The sequence below is a fragment of the Peromyscus eremicus genome, chromosome 11, assembly GCF_949786415.1.
Source record: "Peromyscus eremicus chromosome 11, PerEre_H2_v1, whole genome shotgun sequence".
In the NCBI taxonomy this organism is placed as follows: Eukaryota; Metazoa; Chordata; class Mammalia; order Rodentia; family Cricetidae; genus Peromyscus; species Peromyscus eremicus.
Window position 1 is genome coordinate 5,957,659 of NC_081427.1, and position 25,040 is coordinate 5,982,698.

At 41.0% G+C, this 25,040-nt stretch overlaps 1 protein-coding gene across 1 annotated transcript; it reads right to left on the reverse strand.

Annotated features, from left to right (window-relative positions):
• Positions 1 to 306: 306 nt before the first annotated feature.
• On the reverse strand, positions 307 to 16,281 carry LOC131921963 (zinc finger protein 58-like). Its single transcript, XM_059276713.1, has 4 exons — positions 16,112 to 16,281; positions 12,846 to 12,972; positions 4,940 to 5,035; positions 307 to 2,598 (listed from the first exon to the last, which is right to left on the reverse strand). The coding sequence occupies exons 1-4, from the start codon at positions 16,115 to 16,117 to the stop codon at positions 824 to 826; spliced, it is 2,004 nt and encodes a 667-aa protein (XP_059132696.1). The 5' UTR covers positions 16,118 to 16,281; the 3' UTR covers positions 307 to 823.
• Between the last annotated feature and the right edge of the window lie 8,759 nt (positions 16,282 to 25,040).

Sequence of the window (25,040 nt, forward strand, 5' to 3'; positions counted from 1 at the left end):
ATACTATCGATACCACAGCTGATGACTTCACCTCTTCAGCTGCAGCTGCTGTCTTGACGCTGAGGCCTTAGACTGGAAGAGCCTTCCTGTAGTTTTCACTAAGTCATTGTCCTTTTACTTTACCAATAAGGATTCAGGAGCCAGATGCTGGGTGAAAACCTGCTAGCTCAGAGAGACAGAGATTCTTACACATTGGAGGAGATATTATAGGAGCTTGGATGACTCCACTGGGAAAAACAACAGTAACTATGCCACAGCCCAGATCTCAGATTCTAGCTACCCCGTGGACAATTTCAGGACATGGTAAAGGTTTCAGAGAATGTTTATAGTTACAGAAGAAAGAGACTCATTAATCAAGGCAAGTTTCAAACACACTGCTAGAACAAATCGTTGTGGGTTGCAGCAAAGAGAAGTCTCTACTCTTCTCTGATGACATTCTTAGCATTTTTGCTCTTGGAAGTAGATGTTCTTGTTGACGTTCCAAAATAATTAACCTAATATTCTCTACTATGGATTCATTAGAGGTGGGTAAGATCTGAATAGTTAGCAAATATTTTATCACACTTCACACACTCATGGAGTTTGTAGTCAGAATGAATCATTTGATGTATTTTAAGGGTTTGAAAAGTAAACATTTTAAGACATTTGTAGGATATTTCTCCCATATGAACTATAGCATCTGTTGAGTAAGCACATAAAGATTAACAAAGTTTTTGTCACATTCCCCACAATTTTAGGGATTGTCTTCAGAATGATTTCCTTTCTTTTTTATATTGTCTAAAGGATGAAGATGAAGAGAACCTTCTGTCACATATTCCCAGTTTTAGGGATTCTCTTCAGTATGAACTGTCTTGTGTCTCATAAGGGATGAGATATAATGAAAGGCTTTGTGACATTCTTCACACTTGTATGGTTTCTCTCCAGTATGAACTGTCTTGTGTCTCCTAAGGGATGAGAGATAAAAAAAGGCTTTGTGACATTCTTCACACTTGTAGGATTTCTCTCCAGTATGAATTGTCTTATGTTTCATAAGGGATGAGAGATAATGAAAGGCTTTGTGACATTCTTCACACTTGTAGGATTTCTCTTCACTATGAACTCTCTTGTGTTTCCTAAGGTATGAGAGATAACAAAAGGATTTGTGACATTCTTCACACTTGTATGGTTTCTCTCCAGTATGAACTCCCATGTGATTCCTAAGGGATGAGAGATAACGAAAGGATTTGTGACATTCTTCACACTTGTAAGCTTTCTCTCCAGTATGAATAGCCTTGTGTCTCCTAAAGCCTGAGTGATAATGAAAGGCTTTACCACATTCTTCACACTTGTACAATTTCTCTCCAGTATGAAGTGTTTGATGTTCCTGAAGATCCCTAGAACAGGAATATCGTTTGCCACATTGTACACAGGTATAAGGATTGTCTTCAGAATGGATTATTTTATGTCCTCTAAGGCATGAATCTGAGGAAAAACATCTGCCACACTCTTCACACTTGTAAGGGTTGTCTTCAAAGTGAATTATTTGATGTCGTCTAAGGCATGAAGCTGAGGAAAAATATTTGCCACACTCTTCACACTTGTACAGTTTCTGTCTAGTATGAACCACCTTGTGGTTCTTAAGTGATGAGTGATAAAGAAAGGTTTTGTGACATTCTTCACACTTGTATGGTCTGTCTCTATGAATTTTACTATGTTTCTGAAGGATTGCAGAATGGGAAAACCTTTTGCCACACTCCTCACACTTGTAGGGATTGTCTTTGCAGTGAACTGTTTGATGTTGAGTAAGGTATGAAAATGAAGAAAAAAAACAGCCACACTCTTCACACTTGCATGGTTTCTCTGCAGAATGAATTCTTTGATGTTGCTTCAGCACTGAAGGAGTGTAAAAGGATTTGCCACACTCTTCACACTTGCATGGTTTCTCTCCAGAATGAATTCTTTGATGTTGCTTCAGCACTGAAGGTTTATAAAAGGATTTGCCACATTCTTCACACTTGTAGGGTTTCTTTCCAGAATGAATTTTTTGGTGTTGCTTCAGCACTGAAGGAGTGTTAAAAGATTTGTCACATTCTTTACACTTGTAGGGTTTCTCTCCAGAATGAATTCTTTGATGCTGCTTCAGGAATGAAAAATTATAAAAAGTTTTGCCACATTTTTGACACTTATATGGTTTCTCTCCAGAATGAATTCTTTGATGTTGCTTCAGGAATGAAGGATCATAAAAAGCTTTGCCACATTTTTCACACTTGTGGGGTTTCTCTCCAGAATGAATTCTTTGATGTTGCTTCAGCATTGAAGGATAGTAAAATAATTTGCCACATTCTTCACACTTGTGGGTTTTTTCATCAGTATGATTTTTCTGGTGTATAAAAAGTGATGAGCGAGTATTGAAGGCCTTATGACATTCTTTACATGTGTAAGACTTTTCTCCAGTATGAAGTCTCTGGTGTATGGACAGTGTTTTATAAGAACTAAGGCCTTTACCACATTCTTTACACTGGTAGGGTTTCTCCCTTGTATGAATTCTCTGGCGTTGAATACTTAATGAGTTGTAGTCAATACCCTTGTTGTAATCGTTATAATCACTGAATGTTGTTCCTGTTGAGCAAAAGTTGAGAAATGAACAAAGGCTTGGAAATAACTTCATTCTTATAATGCTTATCTTTTTCAAAGGAAATATTTACTCATATATATTGAAGCATCAGTGAGAAACTATAGTACATTTCAAAACCTACAGGGACTAAGCATAAATGAGAAAATATTGTAGGCAGAAATAATCTATACTTCTACTAGAATAAGGGCATGACCAAAAAGAACCTAGACATAATGGCATAGTATTCAAAGTTTAATAGCTAAGAAAGTTGTAAGGGCATTTTACAACAGAAGTAAACCCATTAAACAGGATATGTTATATGGCCAGACAACCCTGAAATTATAAGGTAACCAAGCTGAGAAAAGAGAAAGTTAATTGTGACTATATGAATTTGAGCCATCATCTAAATAGAACATTTTAATCCTCCACATAGAGTATTATTTTGGCAGGTACAAAAGATATACTGCACAAGAAGTAGATGGTCCACAAAAAGATTAAATTTATCGCTCAAAAATTTAGGACAGTATTTTATGCTTTATTTTGATGAGAAAAATATATAAAACAGAATCCTCCAGCTCTGATTGGACCAAGAGGTGAGTGACCCTTCTCCCTGCCTAAGTCCTAGCTCCAAGGCAGAATCCATGCTCTACTATTCCCACCCATTGTTGCCCCAGTTACAGCCCAGTAGGGAAGACTCTGGCATGCAGATCTCCCCACCAATACCCCCTAGGGACCCTGCAATCTGTAAGACCCACTCCCTTCCCCAAACCCACCCAGGGGCAACCTGAGACACACAACCTGCCAGTTCTTGATTGTACCAAGAGGTAAATGACTGACTCTTCTCCCAGCCAGAGAGTCCTTTCTCTAGGACCTAGGCCCTGGAGCACAACTCATGCCTACCCACCCTCATTCATTACTGCCCAAGTTGCAGGCCAGTAGGGAAGTCTGCTGTGGGCAGGCCTCTTGTCAAACACCTGCCCATTAAACACTGCAATTTACAATTCCACTCCCTACCCAAAATCACCCATCTTCCTTTGACCTAAGTGGCTCCCTAAGGCACAGGTTCCACCAGCTCTGATTGGACCAAGAGGTGAGTGACTCTTCTCCTAGCCAGAAAATCCTGACTCTAGGACCTAAGACCCAAAGCACAACCCTTGACCTACCCCTACCCCCACCATTGCAGGCCACTAGGGAAGACTCCAGTGGGCAGATCTCCCTACCTATATCTCCCCAGGGACCTTGCAATCTATGAGATCAACTCCCTCTGCCCAAAACCATGCATATGCCTGTGACCTCAGCAGCTCCCTGATACACAGAATCCACCAGCTTGATTGCACCAAGAGTTCTGATTGGACCCAAGAGTGCAGGTTGGATCAAGAATGGCCCCCTAAGACACAGACAGAGCCCGCACAGACTGGATCAAGAGCAGTTCCTTCAAACAAAAACACCTCTTGGACTGATTATGGAAGAGATTGGTAGACACCAGTGCAGGAATACATACAACATAAAGAGCCATATGGCACCACCAGAACCTAGTGGTTGTACAACAGCAAGACATGAAAATCACAACACAGAAGCAGAAGGAAAGAACCTAAAAAATAACTTTGTGGAGGTGATAGAGGCCTTTAAAGAGAAATGAAAATTCCCTTAAAGAAACTGAGGAAAAGACAAAATTAAAAGAAATCAATAAATCCCTTAAAGAAAGCCAAGAAAACCAAGAAAAAGCAATCAAACAGGTGAAGGTAACAGTTCAAGATCTAAAAATTGAAACTGAAGCAATGAAGAAGACACAGAGCGAAGGAATGCTAGAAACAAAAATCTGAGTAAATGAGCAGGAAGTAAAGAAGCGAGCAAAAGGAAACAAATACATGATATGGAAGACAGAATTTGGGGCATGGAGGATATGCTAGAGGAAATAGATCCATCAGTCAAAGAAAGCACTTAACCCAAGAAAGTCATAACTCAAGACATGATGTTCACTTTGGTATTGAGATCTTTCGGCTAGAGTCTGCTCTCAAATTCTAAAACTAAATGACTCCCAGTCTGACCAGCACTGAGTTCTCTTTCCCTGAGTCTTACACTACAATGGAGAATCAACAAAAAGAAAAATCTTGGAAGTCACTGTCAATAAGAGCACAGCTAGTGAGTTACTCTTGGAGAAATACAAAGCTTAAAAGACTTAAAGCATCAGAAACTCTTGAGAGATGAGTTTCAACAACAAAGACATAAAGGAGAGACCTAAAGAATGATTCCCACAGTGTCTTGTTCCAGGGTAATGGGAAAGCCTGCCTTTCTGTAGGATATTTGGATCTCAACCCTGACCCCAAATCCTTCATTCCTACATACCTGAATACATGTTGGCTGCTGCTTGTCTCTTCACATCTGAAGATTCTTGTCTTTGCTCCAAAAGTGTCACGAGGTGTGGCTTAGACACAGCAAGACCTGTTTGTAGAAAAAGGGAACAAGATAGTTTGTGTGTTCTTTTACTTGGAATTGACATGTGCCTTCCAGTACATGGCTTATAAGGAAAGAGATGATATAATAAATGATTGCAGACAATCAGTTCCTTAAATGTTTTCTGACAGAATCACTACACTACATAAAGGAATTTACAATAACCAGATTCTGAGTTTCATTTAATGGAAAGAAAAACTCATTAAAACTGAATTGTCAGTCCCCGGGTTACCACCACCCAAATCTGTCCCTGTTGCCAGACAGCAGGCAAAACTCCTACCAGAAGAACCACCTCACCAAAACTCCCCACTGGACCCTGCAATCTACATGCCATGCCCCCATACCCATTGCCTAAGACCTCAGCAGCTTCCTGAGGCATGGAAATCAAACCACCAGCTCTCATTGGACCAAGAGAAAAGGAGATGGGCAGATGTCAAGGCAAAAATACATACAACATAAAGAGCAATATGGCATCACTAGAATCTAGCCCCCCTCCAACAGCAATAGCAGAACCTCACAAGGTAGAAGAAGCAGAAGAAAGTGACCTTAAGAATAGCATCATGAAGATGCTAGAGGCCTTTCAAGAAAAATTGAAAAATGAAATTGAGGAAAAGACAAACAAAAAATTGGAAGAAAATCAATAAAGAAACAGAGGAAAAGATAAATAAAAAATTGAGCTGGGCAGTGGTGGCGCACTCCTTTAATCCCAGCACTCAGGAGGCAGAGGCAGGCAGATCTCTGTGAGTTCAAGGCCAGCCTGGTCTCCAAACCAAGTTCCAGGAAAGGCGCAAAACTACAAAGAGAAACCCTGTCTCGAAAAACCAAAAAAAAAAAAAAAAAAAGAAAGAAATCAATAAATCCCTTAAAGAAAGCCAAGAAATCCATGAAAAGGCAATTAAACATGTGAGGAATACAGTTCAAGACCTAAAAAGGGAAATAGATTCAATGAAGAAGACACAAAGAGAAAATGCTGGAAATAGAAATTCTGAGGCAATGAACAGGAAACACAGATGCAAGCATAACCAACAGAATACAAGAGATGGAAGAGAGGATCTCTGGTGTAGAGGATACAATAGAGAAATGGATTTGTCAGTCAAAGAAAATACCAAAGCCAAAAAAGTCATAACACAAAACATCCAGGAAATCTGGGACACCATGAAAAGGCCAAACCTACAAATAATAGGGATAGAAGAAGGAGAAGAATACCAACTCAAGGGCACAGAAAATATATTCAACAAGATCATAGAAGAAAACTTTCCCAACTTAAAGAAAAAAATGCCTATGAAGATGCAAGAAGCCTATAGAACACCAAACAGACTAGATCCCCCCAAAAAGTCCCCTCGCAACCTAATAATTTAACAACTAAATGTACAGAATAAAGAAAGAATATTAAGAGCAGCAAAGGAAAAAGGCCAAGTGACTTATAAAGGCAAACCCATCAGAATAACACCCGACTTCTCAATGAAGACTTTGAAAGCCAGAAGGTCCTGGACAGATGTAATGCAGACACTAAGAGAGCATGGATGCCAGCCTAGACTAATATACCTAGCAAAATTTTCAATCACCATAGACGGTGTGAACAAGACATTCCAAGACACAACCAGATTTAAACAATCTTATCCACAAATCTAGCCCTACAGAAAGCACTAGAAGGAAAATTTGAACCAAAGTAAGTCAGATACACCCTCGAAAACACAGGCAATAGATAACCACACAGCAGTAAATCCCAAAGAAGAGAAATACACACACACGACCACCAAAAGATAACAGGAACTCACAATCACGAGTCATCAATATCCCTTAATGTCAATGGACTTAATTCACCTATAAAAAGACACAGGCTAACAGAATGGATACAAAAGCAGGACCCATCTTTCTGCTGCATACAAGAAACACAGCTCAAATTCAAAGATAGACACTACTTCACAATAAAAGGCTGGGAAAGGTCTTTCCAATCAAATGGTCTTAAGAAGCAAGCTGGTATAGCTATCCTAATATCCAACAAAATAGACTTCAAGCTAAAATCAATCAAAAGAGAACAAGAAGGACATTATATACTCATCACAGGAAAGATCCACCAAGATTGAAGTTTCAATTCTGAACATTTATGCCCCAAACACAAGGGCACCCACATATGTAAAAGAAACATTACTAAAGCTTAAACCACACATTAAACCCTACACATTAATAGTGGGAGACTTCAACACCCCACTCTCACCACTGGACAGATCTGCCAAATTGAAACTTAACAGAGAAATAAGGGACTTAACTGATGTTATGACTCAAATGGACTTAATGATATCTACAGAAAATTCTACCCTAACAAAAAAGAATATACCTGGCCGGGCGGTGGTGGCGCATGCCTTTAATCCCAGCACTCGGGAGGCAGAGGCAGGCGGATCTCTGTGAGTTCGAGGCCACCCTGGGCTACCAAGTGAGTCCCAGGAAAGGCGCAAAGCTACACAGAGAAACCCTGTCTCGAAAAACCAAAAAAAAAAAAAACAAAAACAAAAACAAAAAAAAAGAATATACCTTCTTCTCAGCAACCCATGGAACCTTCTCTAAAATTGAACACATACTTGGTCACAAAGCAAATTTCAATAGATACAAAAAAATTGGAATAACCTCCTGTATTCTATCAGACCACTATGGCTTAAAGTTAGATTTCAACAACAACAAGAATTACAGAAAGCCTACAATCTCATGGAAACTGAATAATGCTCAACTGAATCACCAATGGGTCAAGGAAAAAATACAGAAATTAAAGACTTCCTAGAGATCAATGAAAATGAATATACTACATACCCAAACTTATGGGACACTATGAAAGCAGTGCTAAGAGGAAAATTCATAGCACTAAATGCCCACATAAAGAAGTTGAGAAATCTCATACTAATGACAACAGCACACCTGAAAGCTCTAGAACAAGAAGAAGCAAAGTCACCCAGGAGGAATAGACACCAGGAAATAATCAAATTGAGAGCTGAAATCAATAAAATAGAAACAAAGAGAATAATACAAAGAATCAATGAAACAAAGAGTTGGTTCTTGGAGAAAATCAACAAGATAGACAAGCCCTTAATCAGACTAACCAAAAGGCAGAGAGAGAGAGCATCCATATTAGCAAAATCAGAAATGAAAAGGGAGACATAACACTGACAATGAGGAAATCCAGAGAATGACCAGGTCATACTTCAAAAACCTGTACTCCACAAAAATGCAAAATCTAAAAGAAATGGACAGTTTTCTGGATAGATACCTCATACCTAAGTTAAATCAAGACCAGATAAACTATTTAAATAGACCAATAACCCCTAAGGAAATAGAAACAGTCATTAAAAGTTTCCCAATTCTGCCCCCCTCCCAAAAACCCAGGACCAGATGGTTTCAATGCAGAATTCTACCAGATCTTCAAAGAAGAGTTAATACCAATACTCTTTAAATTGTTCCACACCATAGAAACAGAAGGAATATTACCAAACTCCTTCTATGAGTCTACAGTTGCTCTGACTCCCAAGCCAAACAAAGACGCAACAAAGAAAGAAAATTACAGACCAATCTCCCTCATGAACACTGATGTAAAAATACTCAATAAAATATTGGCAAACAGACTCCAAGAACACATCAAAACAATTATCCACCATGATCAAGTAGGCTTCATCCCAGAGATGCAAGGTTGGTTCAACATATGAAAGTCTGTCAATGTAATACACCATATAAACAAACTCAAAGAAAAAAACCACGTGATCATTTCATTAGATGCTGAAAAGACCTTTGACAAAAATCCACACCCCTTCATGATAAAGGTCTTGGAGAGATCAGGAATACAGGGAACATACCTAAACATAATAAAGGCAATTTACAGCAAGCCAACAGCCAACATCAAAGAAAATGGAGAGAAACTCAAAGCGATTCTACTAAAATCAGGAACAAGACAAGGCTGTCCACTCTCCTCATATTTATTCAATACAGTACTTGAAGTTCTAGCTAGAGCAATAAGAGAACAAAAGGAGATCACAGGGATACAAATTGGAAAGGAAGAAATCAAACTTTCACTATTTGCAGATGACATATAGTATACATAACTGACCCCCCAAATTTGACCAAGGAACTCTTACAGCTGATAAACACCTTCAGTAGTGTGGCAGGAAACAAGATTAACTCAAAAAAATTAGTAGCCCCCCTATATACAAATGACAAACGGGCTGAGAAAGAAATCAGAGAAACATCACACTTTACAACAGCCACAAATAATATAAAATACCTTGAGGTAATTCTAAATAAGCAAGTGAAGAACCTGTATGACAACAACTTTAAGTCCTTGAAGAAAGACATTGAAGAAGATATCAAAAAATGGAAAGATCTCCCATGCTCATGGATAGGTAGGATTAACATAGTAAAAATGGCAATCTTACCAAAAGCAATCTACAGATTCAGTGCAATCCCCATCAAAATCCCAACACAATTCTTCACAGACCTGGAAAGAACAATACTCAACTTCACTTGGAAAAACAAAAAACCCAGGATAGCCAAAAGAATCCTGTACAATTAAACAACCTCTGAAGGCATCACATTCCCTGACTTCAAGCTCTACTATAGAGCTACAGTAATAAAAACAGCTTGGTACTGACATAAAAACTGACACGTGGACCAATGGAATTGAACTGAAGACCCTGACATTAATCTGCACATGTATGAACACCTAATTTTTGACAAAGAAGCCAAAATTGTACAATGGAAAAAAGAAAGCATCTTCAACAAATGGTGCTGGTATAACTGGATGTCAACATGTAGAAGATTGCAAATAGATCCATATCTGTCACTGTGCACAAAACTTAAGTCCAAGTGGATCAAAGACCTCAACATAAATCCAGTTACTCTGAACCTGATAGAAGAGAATGTAGGAAGTAGTCTTCAACCCATTGGCACTGGAGATCACTTCCTAAATATACCACCAGGAGCACAGACACTGAGAGAAACAATTAATAAACTCTTGAAACTGAAAAGCTTTTGTAGGGCAAAGGACACGGTCAATAAGACAAAACGACAGCCTACAGAATGGGAAAAGATCTTCACCAACCCCACATCTGACAAAGGGCTGATATCCAGAATATATGAAGAACTCAAAAAACTGGACTTCAAAATACCTAACAGTCCTATTAAAAAATGGGCTATAGAGCTAAACAGAGAATTCTCAAAAGAAGCTCAAATGGTTGAAAGACATTTAGGAATTGCTCAGCATCTTTAGTCATCAGGGAAATGCAAATCAAAACGACTCTGATATACCATCTTACACCTGTCAGAATGGCTAAGATCAAAAACACTAAGGACAGCTTATATTGGAGAGGATGTGGAGCAAGGGGAACACTCCTACACTGTTGGTTGAAATGCAAACTTGTACAGCCACTTTTGAAATCAGTAAGGGGCTTTCTCAGAAAACTGGGAATCAATCTCCCTCAAGACCCAGCTATACCACTCTTGGGCATATACCCAAGGAATGCTCAATCACAGCACAATGACACATGTTCAACTATGCTCATAGAAGCATTATTTGTAATAGCCAGAAACTGGAAACAACCTAGATGCCCCTCAACTGAAGAATGGATAAAGAAAATGTGGTACATATACACACTGGAGTACTACTCAGCAGAGAAAAACAATGACATCATGAGGTTTGCAGGTAAATGGATGGAACTAGGAAAAATCATCCTAAGTGAGGTAACCCAGACTCAGAAAGACAAACATGGTATGTACTCATAAGTGGATACTAGATGTAAAGCAAAGGATAACCAGACTGCAACTCACAGTTCCAGGGAAGCTAGCTTGTAAAGAGGACCCTAGAAAAGACACAAGGATCGCACAGTGACAGAGAAATGGATGAGATCTACATGAGCAAGCTGGGGGTGAGGGGGGGTAATAGAGGGCAAGGGTTTGGGGAAAGAGAGCTTAGGGGAGCGGGAGGTCCTAGCTGGATTAGGAACAGAGTGGGAGAACAAGGAAAGAGATAACATGATAAATGAAGACGCCATGGGAATAGGAAGAAGCAGAATGCTAGAGAGGTCCCCAGGAATCTACAAAGATATTTCCACAATAGACTACTGGCAATGGTCGAGAGGGTGCCTGAGCTGTTCTACTCTGGTGATCGGATGGCTGAACACCCTAACTGTCATGATAGAACCCTCATCCAGTGACTGATGGAAGCAGATGCAGAGATCCACCACCAAGCCCCAGGCGGAGCTCCAGGAGTCCAATTGATGAGAGAGGAGGGATTAAATAGCAAGAGATATCAATATCATCATTGGAAAAAGTACAGAGACAACTAGCCAAACTCGTGGAAACACATGAACTGTGAACCAATAGCTGAGGAGCCCCCATGGTACTGGTCTAGGCCCTCTGGATGAGCGAGACAGTTGTTTAGCTTGAACTGTTTAGGGGGCCCCCAGGCAGAGAGACTGGGACCTGTCCTTAGTTCCTCAACCTGGCTTTTTGGAACCTGGGGCCTATGCTGAGACACTTAGCTCAGCCTTGGTACAGGGAGGAGGGGATTGGACCTGCCTCATCAGAATCTACCACACTCTGCTGACTCCACAGGGCAGACCTTGCCTTGGAGAAGGTGGGAATGGAGGGTAGATGGGGGGGGAGGGGAGTCTGGGCAGTGGGAGGAGGGAGGACAGGGGAATCTGTGGTTGATAAGTAAATAAATAGAAAATCTTTTAATAAAAAATAAAAAGTTGGCCAGTGGCATGCACCTGAAACCCCATACTAGGTGGGCAGGACAGGCAGGTCCTAGGGGCTTGTCAGCTGACAAGTCCAGCTAAATGGCTGCTGCAGGTTCAGTGAGAAACTGTTTTAAAACACAGCCAGCCACGGAGGTTCATGCCTTTAAAGTGGCTGTTCTAAGTTTATCAAGTTGACCTACATGGAAGCATTCATCTCTGTCAGCCTGGACTGTCCAGAGTCACAAACGGGAGGCAAAAACACAAAAAACAACAAGAAACAAACTAAACCAACCAAACAAATAACCAACCAAACCAAAAAAACCCCCGAATTTTGAAACACTTTAATTAACAAGTGTAATTGAGGTCTCATGCCACTGAATTTCTAAGAGTCCTACTGGAGTGAAGGAAATATACACCTAACACAGAAATGTAAAACACAAAAAGAGACAAACAGTGAAATGGTTCTTTTTGAACATGTTATTTTAATTTTACATGTGCATTGGTGCTTTACTTGCAGGGACGTCTGTGTGAGGATGAAATGTTAATCAAATTAATCTCTACAAATAAAAAAATTAGAGTCAGGCATTGGGGTGAAAAACCTGAAAGATCAGAGACGCAGGGGAGTAGACACAGTGACTTCCTACATCTTTGGTTCCTTGATCCTAAAGGGCTCAGATCCTGTCTCAGCCCTGACTTACCACTTCCGGTCCATCTTTCTACAAGCCTCTGAAGCTCTGTGGTCAGCTAGTGGCTAGCATCACCCTCTGACTCCAAGCAAGCTTTATTTGTCAGAACACAATCAACATGAGAGTGTCAGACCTTGGGATTACAGACAGTTGTGAGCTGTCATATGGGTGCAAGGAATTGAACCCCAATCCTCTACAAGAGCAGTCAACGTTCTGAACAACTGAGCCATCTCTCCAGTCCTGAAATGATTTTTAATAGAGCAATCTCCCTAATTTTTCTGAAAACAAAGGATATGAAAATGGCTGTTGAAATTCTCCCATGAGATACCATACAAAGTGAGGAAGCTACATGTTGATGGTGAAATAAGAATTCACTATGGATGAGAGCCTCACCAAGGAACACAAGGTGGCTGTAATTCTCCAACATCACATCCTTGTACAAATTCCACTGAGCAGGCTCCAGGCATTCCCTCTCTTCTGCAGAGAACTCAATGGCCACATCCCAGAAGGACAGCATTTCCTGAAATAAAGATCAATGAATGATACTGCACTTTAGTTTAATTAAAACCATTAACAATATTAAGATACTAACAGCAATGATATATTAATATAAATATATATAATATAAAGAGAATAGAGATTGGTCCTAGAGTCAAGCCTAGAACAACAGAATGGACAGAGTAGATACATTAGGAACTCCTGCATCTCCTGTCAGTATCCCTCAGAGATATCTTTTCAGAAAATCAGACAAAACTGAAGATTGGTGGGAAATCCAAGCCTGATGCAAAGGGAGGACTGGATTCCTGATCAGGTTCCTAACAGTAGTGACCTTCCATTCAAAGCAACCTATGTCCTGATCAAAAGACATAGTGCTTAAAATACACATTACACACATCATCAAGTAGCACCTCCTAGGTCTCCATCCAGGCTCTATACTTGCATACGTGTGGCATGAAAGACTCATTGATTTTTGCCTTAATCCACCATATATTGACTCAAGAAGTGGAATAAACCATGAAAACTGTGGAGACTAAATGTAGTATCTTTTTTGAAAACATGAATTACATATTTACAATTGAAATTTCAAAATACTATCACAAGCTTTGCCTTTTACATTAGATGTCGAGCTGTATTAGTGCATTTTAACAGTCCATCTATTGCTTCTGAGTCTTCTTAAAGTACCAATGGTGGAGTGTAACCCATAAAGATTTGGGACATGCACACTCATACATTTGACTTAATTTCATATAGATAGTGCAAAGAAGAACACAATGGAATGCAGATCTTCAAAAGGATGGTCATGAAACAACATACACCTTTCAAACTAAACATGCTGATGCATTTGATAATGACTATAGAGGACACTATGGCAGCCACTTTTATAACCTGAATTGACAATGTAATGAAAATCTGTGCTGCTCAGGCTTATTCCTTGCATGTGTTTGACCCCTGTTCAAACCTTGCAATGTCTCTCCATGGCCTCTGACATAGTCATCTATATGGATTAACAGGAACTGAATGTCCTCACCCAGAACACCTCCTCTCCAGAGTTTTCCAGATATGACATGTCTAACACAGCAAGGTTCATGCATGAATTGTAAACACAAGGAACTCCCTCCCTCACACTGACATTAGAATACAATGAAAGAAGCCTGGGAGGAAAGAGACAGGACTGCTCAACAAGGGGAACTGGATTGGACCTGTGAAGAGCAGGAACCAGCATGAGCACTTTGCTTTACTGGTTGGATATGGCAGTGCCCATGTGAAGGACAGGGAGGAAGTGGTTTTGTTCTGGTTAACTGTAGGAAGCATCTGCACACAGTGGAACTTCTGGTGTAAGGACAAGGGAAGGCATCCCAGCTGCAGCTGCAGAAAAAGACCCAGGAATGTAACCCCGGTAGCCATATCAGTCAAGAACTGCAGAATCGGGCTGGAGAGATGGCTCAGAGGCTAAGAACACAAGCTGTTCTTCCAGAGGTCCTGAGTTCAATTCCCTGCACCCATATGGTGGCTCACAACCATCTGTAATGAGATCTGGCTCCCTCTTCTGGCCTGCAGGGATACATGCAAACAGAACACTGTATACATAACAAATAAATAAATTTAAAAAAAAAAAAGAACTGCAGAATGGAAATAAAGAAATAATGGAGTCTCAGATTAGATATGAAAGGAGCAAACTGGAAATAATCAGTGAAACCAGAAGAAATAAGCATCAGGTCATAATAGTGAGAAATAGAGTAAATTCCAAAAAGAATGAACAATCGCTACACACAAGAATGTTTAAGCAAGGCAATGAGATTTCTTCCTCACATAGTAAATGCAAACAATTATCTAATCTCCAAAAGATAATGTCTTCAACAAAAAAAAGCATGTTAGTGAGAAACCATTAAATTACATGTGAAATGTGTCAACAGAAGTTAATCACAAATACTTCTTAAGTCAGCAATGTGCTGATTGCATGGATTTGTCAAAGCGCTCATTGTAAGAAACATGAAATGAAGATAGAAAGTGTTTCTCATGACCTTGAATTATTTATAAATGTTTTCTGACAGAGACTAGGGTATCCCAGGTGCCCTTGAATTTTTGGTGAAACATGGGAGGATCAGAATGACCTGTCTCCCCTTCACAAATGCAGAGATGACAGGGATGTACAATAGAGTAGACTGGAGTTTCTTTCCTATCACAGGTCTGTTTACTTTAAATCACATGAATACACACAGGTCTGTGAGTTCTTCCTCACCCTGCTGACCTGACACAAAAGCCTGGCACTGGAACCCAAGGCCATGTGAGTTTTTCACCTGTTCCTAGACACCCTGCTTATGGACTAGCTCCACAAGCTCAAGGCCAGGTCAGGACATGTTGACACAACCACTGTGGTCCACCCTACAGAAGAGTGAGGAAGACCATTCAAAGGTAAAGAAAACCCAGCCCTTAATGTGAAGCCCTGAGTCAGCTTCTCCAGTTCCCATTCTTCCTGCAGAGGGTCTCTGTGGGGGGGGGGGGGGGAGGGGGGTGGTGTATGTGTGTTCTCTCACCCTGAGTCAAAGCTTCTCTATTGCAGTGAATTCTGACAGATCTGTTGACTGGTTCCTGAATTTCCCACATGTGACTTTTGTTTCACCTCCAAATTTTTCTCTCTTAATTCTCTAACTGGCAGAGATCACAATCATAACCTCAAGACCGTTACACTAGGCCGGCTACAGAGTTCAGGAAGGACCAGACCCCGTTTGCTCTACAGATTCTGAGAAATCTGACAGCGTCCATGTGAGAACGGTTCAGCTAGAGAAGCATGCTTCCCCACCAAAGCTGCTCACTGAGCTCCCAGCTCCACCTCAGGAGCAGGCAGTCAGCTGAGCATCATTAGTTTGCAATCCTGGACTTTGCACTATCATCTACTCCGCGCTACTAGGCAGCTCTCCTGTCCCAGAAGCGCGAGGCAGACTCGGGTGGCAAGCGGCGACCTAATGAAATCACTCAGAATACAATCCCTGTCGCCCTCTCCCCAGCCCTGACCTGCAACCTCAGGTGACCCAGCCAGTTCAGCACAGCACCTCCAAGGCAGCTTCTTCTGCCCTCCCACCCAGCCCAGTTCAGCTCCCTCCAAGTCGGACCCCCGAACCCCGCAAAGTGCCTCAGGCTGCGCTGCACCCTGGACCAACCTCCATGTCAGAGACGAAACAGGAACGTACAGCAGGCAGGACTCTTGTCCAACTTTGGGTAAACTGCTCACGTGAGGACTGAAGTCCAGGAGGGAATTTCCTGGATGGCTCACCCTGACGTCACAGTGCCGCAGACTACATTTCCCAGAAGTCTATGCGCAAGAATTCTTGGAACCCAGGCATGGAGTTTTCTCCTATTGTCGATTCGATTCTGGCTGCCTGCAGCAGAGTATTGGAGGAAGAAGCCCAGTCAGCAGGACATCCCTGGGGCATGAGCCTGGTGTTCACCTCCAGATCCACAACATGAGAAGTATGAGTGTGAGTCCAGCCTTTGACAGAAATATTAGCCATGTAAAATTTCTGGCCCATATTTTGTAATTTGAATCTTACTACAGCGTTTAAAAATCTCGTTGACTCTGTTTTGCTTTAAACTAAGGAAGCAATACTGTAGCAGGAGTCTTAAAGAGTCTTATTAATAAAATCAAACCTGAGCCAGGTACTGGGGTCAACGCTTGACGATCAGAGAGACAGAACAGGCCACAGCTTCCTTACCTTGCCAATTCCTCAGCTGATCCTGTTTCCTCAGACTGGAAGCCTCTGAGTTCTCATCCAGAATGAATCTCAGCTGAACTGCTGCTGCTGGAAAGCCTGAAAGCTTAGCCAGCCAAATGCTTCTAGTTCCTGGTCCTCACGCCTTATATACCTTTCTGCTTTCTACCACTCCCTGGGATTAAAGGCGTGAGTCACCATGCCTGGCCGTTTTCAATGTGGCCTTGAATTCCTTGACATCCAGAGGAATTTCTACCTCTGGAATGCTAGAATTGAAGGCGTGTGCTACCACTGCCTATCCTCTATGTTTAATATTGTGGCTGTCCTGTTCTCTGACCCCAGATAAGTTTATTAGGGTGCACAATATTTTGGGGAACACAATACCACCACAAAATACACTAATGTGGGAAACAGAAGCACCTTTTAAAGATGATTTTGAAACCAGCTGTCATCTGTCAAAACGAGCTCCTAGCTGCTTTGTGGTTTCCTTTAGAAGTGGACCAGAGGTGAAAGTCAGGACTGGGAAATTTAAAGAGACCTTGTATCTAAGCAAAAAGAGAAAGTCAAAACACATGTGAAAGCAGTTGAGTATAATGTGGGCTTTGTCTGAATATGCTGTCCTACAAAAAATAAATAAATAAATAAGTAAATAAATAAATAATCCTGTTCCTCTGTACTGACACTCTGTGTAAGTCATTCATAGATCTGACTCCACGGCTTGTAAAACAGTTTTGTGTGAACACTGGAATCTCTACAGTGTATTGATGAGGGACACAGAGACTATATAATCACTGAACAAAGTTAAATGTCCAACTCTCTGACACTTACTTGCAAAGATCTCCCATAATCCACCTCAGGAGTTTTCACCTGTGCTTCCTTCCCTTGAAAACTTTCACCTAGTAATCTCTGTAAGCCATTTAGTTCTTGTGAGAGCTCTACTAGAGTTTTACCAGTGTCTCCATGGTTTTTCACAAACTCAGGTCCATATTCACCACCTGTGTGCTAGGAGCTCATGCTTACCTCCCTAGTGAAGGGTCACTGGTCCTGGTTCATTCACTCAGGACTGAAGCAAAGATAGCTCAAACTGTCTAAACAGTCCAGTTTCCTATAGTTCTGTCATGAGTATATGGTGGGGTTCCAGTTCCACTTAGCGATCACCATGTTCCATGAAGTGTGACCACACAGGGACTGTTAGGAGGAACACTGAACATCTGACCAGTTATATGGTGAGGCTGTTCTCTTTAATAGTGCTGCAGACAGTCATGGTGACCTCCAGGGTGCACTTCCTGTCTACACGTCTAGTACAGTGTAGACAGTGCTGTCATGTTCTACTGTCTTTGGACAGTGTCAGTCCCATCGCACAGTTTCCTTCTTCTTTGGATGCTGACCCTGGAGAAACTTTTCTAGAAGTACAGATTTGAGCATGAGCCCCTGCAGTGGTCTCTCAGCATGCAAATGAAATTGCACTTCCACAAGACAGAGACTTCCATGGATGTGCTCTTGGTTCAGAGCACATTTAGGTGCAGTCAGTACAAAGTGCCAGGTTAGTCCATATTGGAGTTAATCTCTCTGACAATTACAGCTGATTTCACATGGTTTATAACTTTAAAGTCACTGTGGTTTAGAATGAGAAAGGCACCTATAGGTTCATACAATAGAATGCTTGGGCCCCAGTTGGTCCATCTTGTCCTGATTCCATTTATGCTTACTTGAACACTTCTCAGCCCTATAAACTTCTTCCACATACATGGATTGTGCTGTTCATCAACCATGTCTTAATGCCTGTGGGATGAACAATTTTCCATATTACCCCTCCATCTTGTTTGCCGTCTCAATTTCTGTCTGCACTCTATATATTGTTTATCCTGTTACATAGAAATGCATTGTTCAGTAGCCTCAATATAGTTTCCCACTTTCTGCAATATCAGTCATTTCCTGTGGAAGTTTTTTCAGTTTGGGTACTTGTGCATGTATTACTCTTATAAATAAGGCTGTAACTTGAAGTGTATTTCTGTAATATAGTGTCAGAGTCTAATTTGTTTAAGACAAAACAGTCATTTCCATAACCACTCATAAGAGACATGCCTATCCAAACCTTAGGGACACAAGTGGGCCACATGACAATGACTCCTCTTCAATGTGTAATATGACTAAGTAGGTGTGGGGCAAGTCTGTGGTGATATTGTGTTCCCCAAGATATCATGCACCCTCATAAATTTATCTGGGTTCCAAGAACAGAACAGCCACTAGACAGACATAGAGGCCAGAAAATGTTAGCACTCACGCCTTTAATCCTAGCCTTCTGGAGGCAGAGATCCATCAGGACCTCTGTGAGTTCAAAGCCACACTGGAAACAGCCAGGCATGGTGACTCACGCTTTTAATTCCATGAAGTAATGGCAGAAAGCAGAAAGGTGTTTAAGGCGAGAGGACCAGGAACTGGAGCTGGTTAAGCTTTTAGGCTTTTGACCAGCACAGTTCAGCTGAGAGGCATCCAGCCTGAGGAAACAGGATCAGCTGAGGAAGTGGAAAGATGAGGTAGCTCTGTTTCTCTGATCTTTCAGCATTCACCCCAATACCTGGCTCCAGGTTTATTTTCATTAAAGAGATCTTTTAAGATTCGTGCTGCACAAATGAGGTGGTATTGTGTTCCTCAAAATATTGTGGACCCTAATAAACTTATCTGGAGTCAGAGACAGAACAGCCACAATATTAAACATAGAGGATAAGCAGTGGTAGCACACGCCTTTAATCCTAGCATTCCAGAGGCAGAAATCCACATGTTCAAGGATACAGCCAAGCATAGTGACTCACGCCTTTAATCCCAGGGAGTGAGGCAGAAAGCAGGAAGATATATAAAGTGTGAGGACCAGAAACTAGAAGCATTTGGCTGGTTAAGCATTTGGCCTGGTTAAGCTTTCAGGCTTTGGAGCAGCAGAGTTCTGCTGAGATCCATTCTGGATGAGGACTCAGAGGCATCCAGTCTGAGGAAACAAGATCAGCTGAGAAGCTGTCCAGGTGAGGTTAGCTGTGGCTTGTTCTGTCTCTGTGACCATCCAGCATTTCACCCCAATAACCTGCCCTGGGTTTGATTTTATTAATAAGACCTTTTAAGATTCCTGCTACACAAGTCCATGGGTTCATTAATTTCTTCTAATTCCCAGTGTACTCAGAGTGGCACTGATCTCTCTTTCAGTTGTTCTGATCACTCAGAATGTGCTGCCTCCCTCTTGCTATAATCTCTTAGGTTCACATGGAACCAAAACATGTTCCAAACTTACAAATATTTTCCAACCCTGAGACTTAGTGGCCTTTTAGTTTTTGCACATTTGATACTTTCTGAAATGCATTATACATCATGTTATCTTGATAACAGCTCCTATTGCTGAACAATACCTAGTATGTAGTTATCTCACATACTCATGAGGTCACAAGGCTTTGCTGAATCTTTCAAGCATCAAGTTACCTAATGGCTGTGTATTTGTCTCCAGGTGTGCTGTGAGCTCATGCTTACAATCTGCTCCTCCACAAGTGGAGGGACACAGGTCCTGGCTCAAACACGGGTGTGTAATGACACCTCACCCTTATCCATTGCTGGAATTCCCTCTGCAGAGATTTCATCTGCTGTGTTCAATTTCCTCTTCTCTGATGCTGAAAGGATTCCTGTGTGACAGTATTTTGAAATTTGTGGCTTCTGCCTTGAATTTATCTCAGTTTCTCAAAATCAGGACACAAAACTTATTAGTTCTAAAATACAAAGATATCAAATAACTTATTGGAATTTGACAATCAAATACCCTACTATATATACACCATAACCTCTACCCTGGCAGGCTCTGAGAGTTTCACTTTCATCTCTTTCTAGGAGAGAAAATCTATTTCTCTATGTCTGTTTAGACTCTAATAATCAGAAGACAGTCAAAGTCCAAAGTCTCTTGACTTTGTAATTCAAACAACTGCTTATCCCACAGTGCTTATTAGATCATGGCTTCAACATGCCTTGAGACTGTGGTCACTTGCCATTCCAGAAGTAAGGAATCATCTACTGGCAAGGAAAGATAAGAATAAGTGAGACAGAAATTCAGTGGGAAATCCCACATCTTGCTACATCATGTACATGGCATCTGAGGATCCTGATTGAAGTAATGCGGTCTCCAAAGAACTGTGTCAAATCAAACTTTCTATCTCTGTGCTCTGAAGAACAGATAGTCTTTGTCTAGACTTTGATATGTTTCTGTCATGAGTATAGGATGGGTTTCCAATACAACTTAGCTGTCATCTCCCTGTTTCATTGTGGATCAGTTCTCTTTAACTCCGCTGCAAAGCTCCATGTTGACCTACATGTTGCACCTCAGTGTCTACAAAGGTAGTACAATATGGACAATGCCATCAAGTTCTGCTTCAATCTTGGGAAATGGCCTTACCCAATAGCAAGGTTTTCTTTTTCTCTTGGTTCTGGCATTAGACAAAGGTTCCTAGAAGTGTAGTTTTGACATGAACATCTACAATGGTCTCTCACCATTCAAATGAAATTTCACATCCACAAGATAGAGATTTCCTTGGATATGGTCTTGGCTCAGAGCACATTTATTGTTGGCTCAATGTACCAGGATTGCCAATATTGACCTTAATCTCTTTAACAATTACAGCAGATTTTACATAGTCTGTAAATTTAAAGTCACTGTGGTCTTAGAATGAGAATGGCACTTATAGGCTCATAAAATGGAAGATTTAGGCACCACTTGGTAGGAACTGTTTGGGAAGGATTAGAATGTGTGGCCTTATCGTAAGAGCTGTGTCATTGGGATTGGGTTTTTATATAGAAAATTGTGAGCTATTCCCGGTTATCTTTATCTACCTCCTATTGTGGATAAATATGTAAGCTCTCTGCTACTGCTGAAGGACCGTGCCTATCTTCCTGATACTATGCTCTCTAGCAGAGGACTTTGCACAATGAAACAATGAGCCATGAATTATTAATGTACTGTCTCACAGCAATTAAAAAGACACCCAGTTCTGTGGTTTTCTAGTGGAAAAGAGAAAGAACATGTACTCATCTCAGATCAGACTCTAATGACTGACACAGCAAAGATTCCATTGTAGTCCCTATCTTCAAGAATCAGTGAGTTTATTGGGGTTGCCAGCAGGAGAATGATTGAGGGATTAAAACAGAAACAGGGAAAACTCATATACACGTGCATCAGCAGTACTAAAAATTGGAACTCAGGTTACCTGCATGCCTACAGCTCAATGTATGACTTGCAGGTAGCTCCATTGATGATCTGTCTCCTCCTTTACACTCCTTACTGTTTATATTGCCTCCAGCAGGTCCTTACTGTGAATCTTGTAGAGGTTGGGAAATCCCCAAGGCCTATCACATGCATCCTTCCCAGGAGATAATGAGACCCCTCCAGGATGGAATGATTCCCTTCAGAGGATATTGCTACTGGCCACATTGCATACACAGTCCCAACAGAGAGAATAATGAACACTTCTATTGAGCACTACTTATACTGCCAAGGTAAACCTCCAAAGTTTGGAGATATACACATTCAGAGAGTATCTTCTTTCCTCAAGAAGCAACTACTAAATTTCCCCAACAGACATTAGCAGAAGTTTGTCTCCTAGGTCATTTGAGATCTCATCAATGGACGTCATGCCATTGGAATGACTGAGTTTGAAGCCAGGTAAAGCACAGGTGACTTCATCAGAGATAGGTGTCCTGGGAGTGAGTTAGAGATGTACTTATCTTTTTTAGCATACCTTACCTTGGAACATGGATGTTACATGAACATGATGGATAGGAATCTGGAGAGTCCCCAAAGATCAATCTGGACATGAGGCGATACTTAAATGACTAACATCCAACTTGTCCTGATTCCCTTTGTGTTTGCTTAACCACTTCTCAGTCCTCTACCCTTCTTTCACATTTACAAGAATTCTTGTGTTCTTAAACCATCTATTAAGTTTGTGGGACAAGCACATTTCCTTATCAGCCTGTGCCTGTCCTTTGACATCTCGTTCGCAGTCTTAATTCCTCTATGCATTTTATAAATGGTTTATCCTATTATAGAGAAATACATTGTTTAGTAGCCTCACTATAGTTCCCTACTTTCTGCGATATCAGTCATTTCTTGTGGAAACCCTGTTTTGGTATTTGCATATATCTCATTGTTATGCATGAGGCTGTAACTTGGCCTAAGCCCTAGAACATCATGTTAGTGTCTGATTTGTTTAAAGACAAATTATTTCCTTAGCCATACATAAGAAACCAGTCTATCAAAAATGTAGAGACCCAAATGGGTCTTTAGTTTGTAATGTACCTAAGTGGGTGTGGGAGAAATCCATGTGTTCTTTAACTTGTTCTAACTCCAGGGTCCTCAGAGTGGCACTCCATGCCTCTTTCAGTTGTCATGTTCACTCAGAATGTGCTGACTTTTCTCTGTACATGCATTTTCCTTTTGGGCCACCACTTCACCAAATCCAACATGGAAACTTATTATTAATTAGGACAGCTCAGCCTATAGCTAAGGCTTGTCTACTATCTCTCATAACATTAATTAATCCATTTCTCATCATCTACACGTTGTCACGTGACTTGTAGTGTTTACCTCTCCTCCTGCATGTCTTGTTTCCTTGGGATCTTCCTGGGGACTCTGCCTTTCTTCTTCTCAGCACTCTATGTCCAGAAGTCCAGGATATTGGGTGTTTAGCTTTTAATAAACCAATCAGAAGGTGCCTTAGCAAAGACACATCTTCACAATGTACAAAAAGATTATTCCACAACACCTCTCTTACACTAATCTCTCAGCCTGAAATGGGCCCCAAAGTGACAAACTTTTAAATACTTATCCAGTCCAATACCTAGTCACCTTTCTCTTTAGCACATTTGATACTCCCATAAAACTCACTATCCATTATGCTATCCTGATAACAGCTATTACTGAACAGTTTGAGGGATGCAATTAGTTATCTCAGATACTTCTCCTCATGAGGTCACAAGGCTTTGATGAATCTTTATTGAGTGTCCAGTTACCTTAAAAGAACCCAGTGCAAATAAATGCACAGACTGGAACCTGGGCTTCTTTGTTGTCCTCACATCCTGAGGTGAGGGAGACCAGGGAGGACTGCCTGTGGTGGTTGCAGGGGGTTCCTGAGCAGGAGGTACCATGTTGGAAGTAGTAGAGTATTCACTCTGCACCTCTTTACCCTTCTGAAACCCTAATCATCCCGTAGCCTAGCAGCCTGGGAGGCAAGACCCCAACTCACAGTGGCTCTAAGGTGTAGGACCACTTTTTCTGTGCTGGAAGGTCCCTTAGCTGTGTGGTTCTTAAGTTAGAAAAGCTATACTGGGTCCTAGGTCGAGCTCTTTGTACGTCTCAAAGCCAGCTTCCTCTGTGATTGGATATTTCCTCTGTCCTTGAAATTTCTTTGCTGTATGACTGTGATCTGCCTTGATTTCTACCTCAACACACCTGGCTACTCTTGTTTATATTTCTGCTTTTCAAATACATAGAAACAATTGCTTTTGGAGTATTGATGTGGTGAGATATTGTATACCCCAATAAAACTTATCTGCGGATCAGAGGACAGTACCAGCCACTAGATTAGAAATAGAGGCAAGACCGTAGTTTCAAACACAGTTAATCCTATCACTCAGGAGGTAGAGGTCTGTCAGGATCTCTGTGAGTTCAAGGCCACACTGGAAACAGAGCCAGGCAGTGGTGGCACACACCTTTAATCCTGTACTTGAGATCTCATGCCTTTGATGCACACGTCACAGAATCCCAGGAAGTGGTTTCTTGGCAGAGAAAGGAATATAGGGTGTGAGGAAATAGGAACTCACTTTCTTGAGGCTGAGGATTTTGTAGAAGTAAGAACATGGCTGGCTTATTCTGTTCCTCTGATCTTTCAGCTTTTGCCCCAATATTTGGCTCTGTTTTTTTTTTTATTTTTAATTTTTATTAATAAGACCTTTTAAGATCTGTGTTACATATTACTAATATTACATATATATGAACATATGCTGTTAAAGGTACTATCTGGTGTCCATACATCAGCCCTAAGCATGTACATCTCTAAGGGTCCTCTAACTCTCCTGTCCTGAGTCAGTGCCCCTGACTTTGAGACAGGAAAAAGATCAACAAACAGCCATAGAAGACATTGTGTGATTAAGAACAGCTAACAGGCTGCCTAGGTCCAACTGAGTTTACTATTGTTTATCTCCTGGTGTAAAAGGTGATTATATAAATGCAAATGACACATTGAGTCATTTTATCCCAGCTTGGAATATGTAGTTCAGCCATAAGTGCGTGAAGCCTCAGGTTTACTGTGGAAGCAAGGTTGTACCAGGTATAAACATTTAAAAGGATGGTCACCAT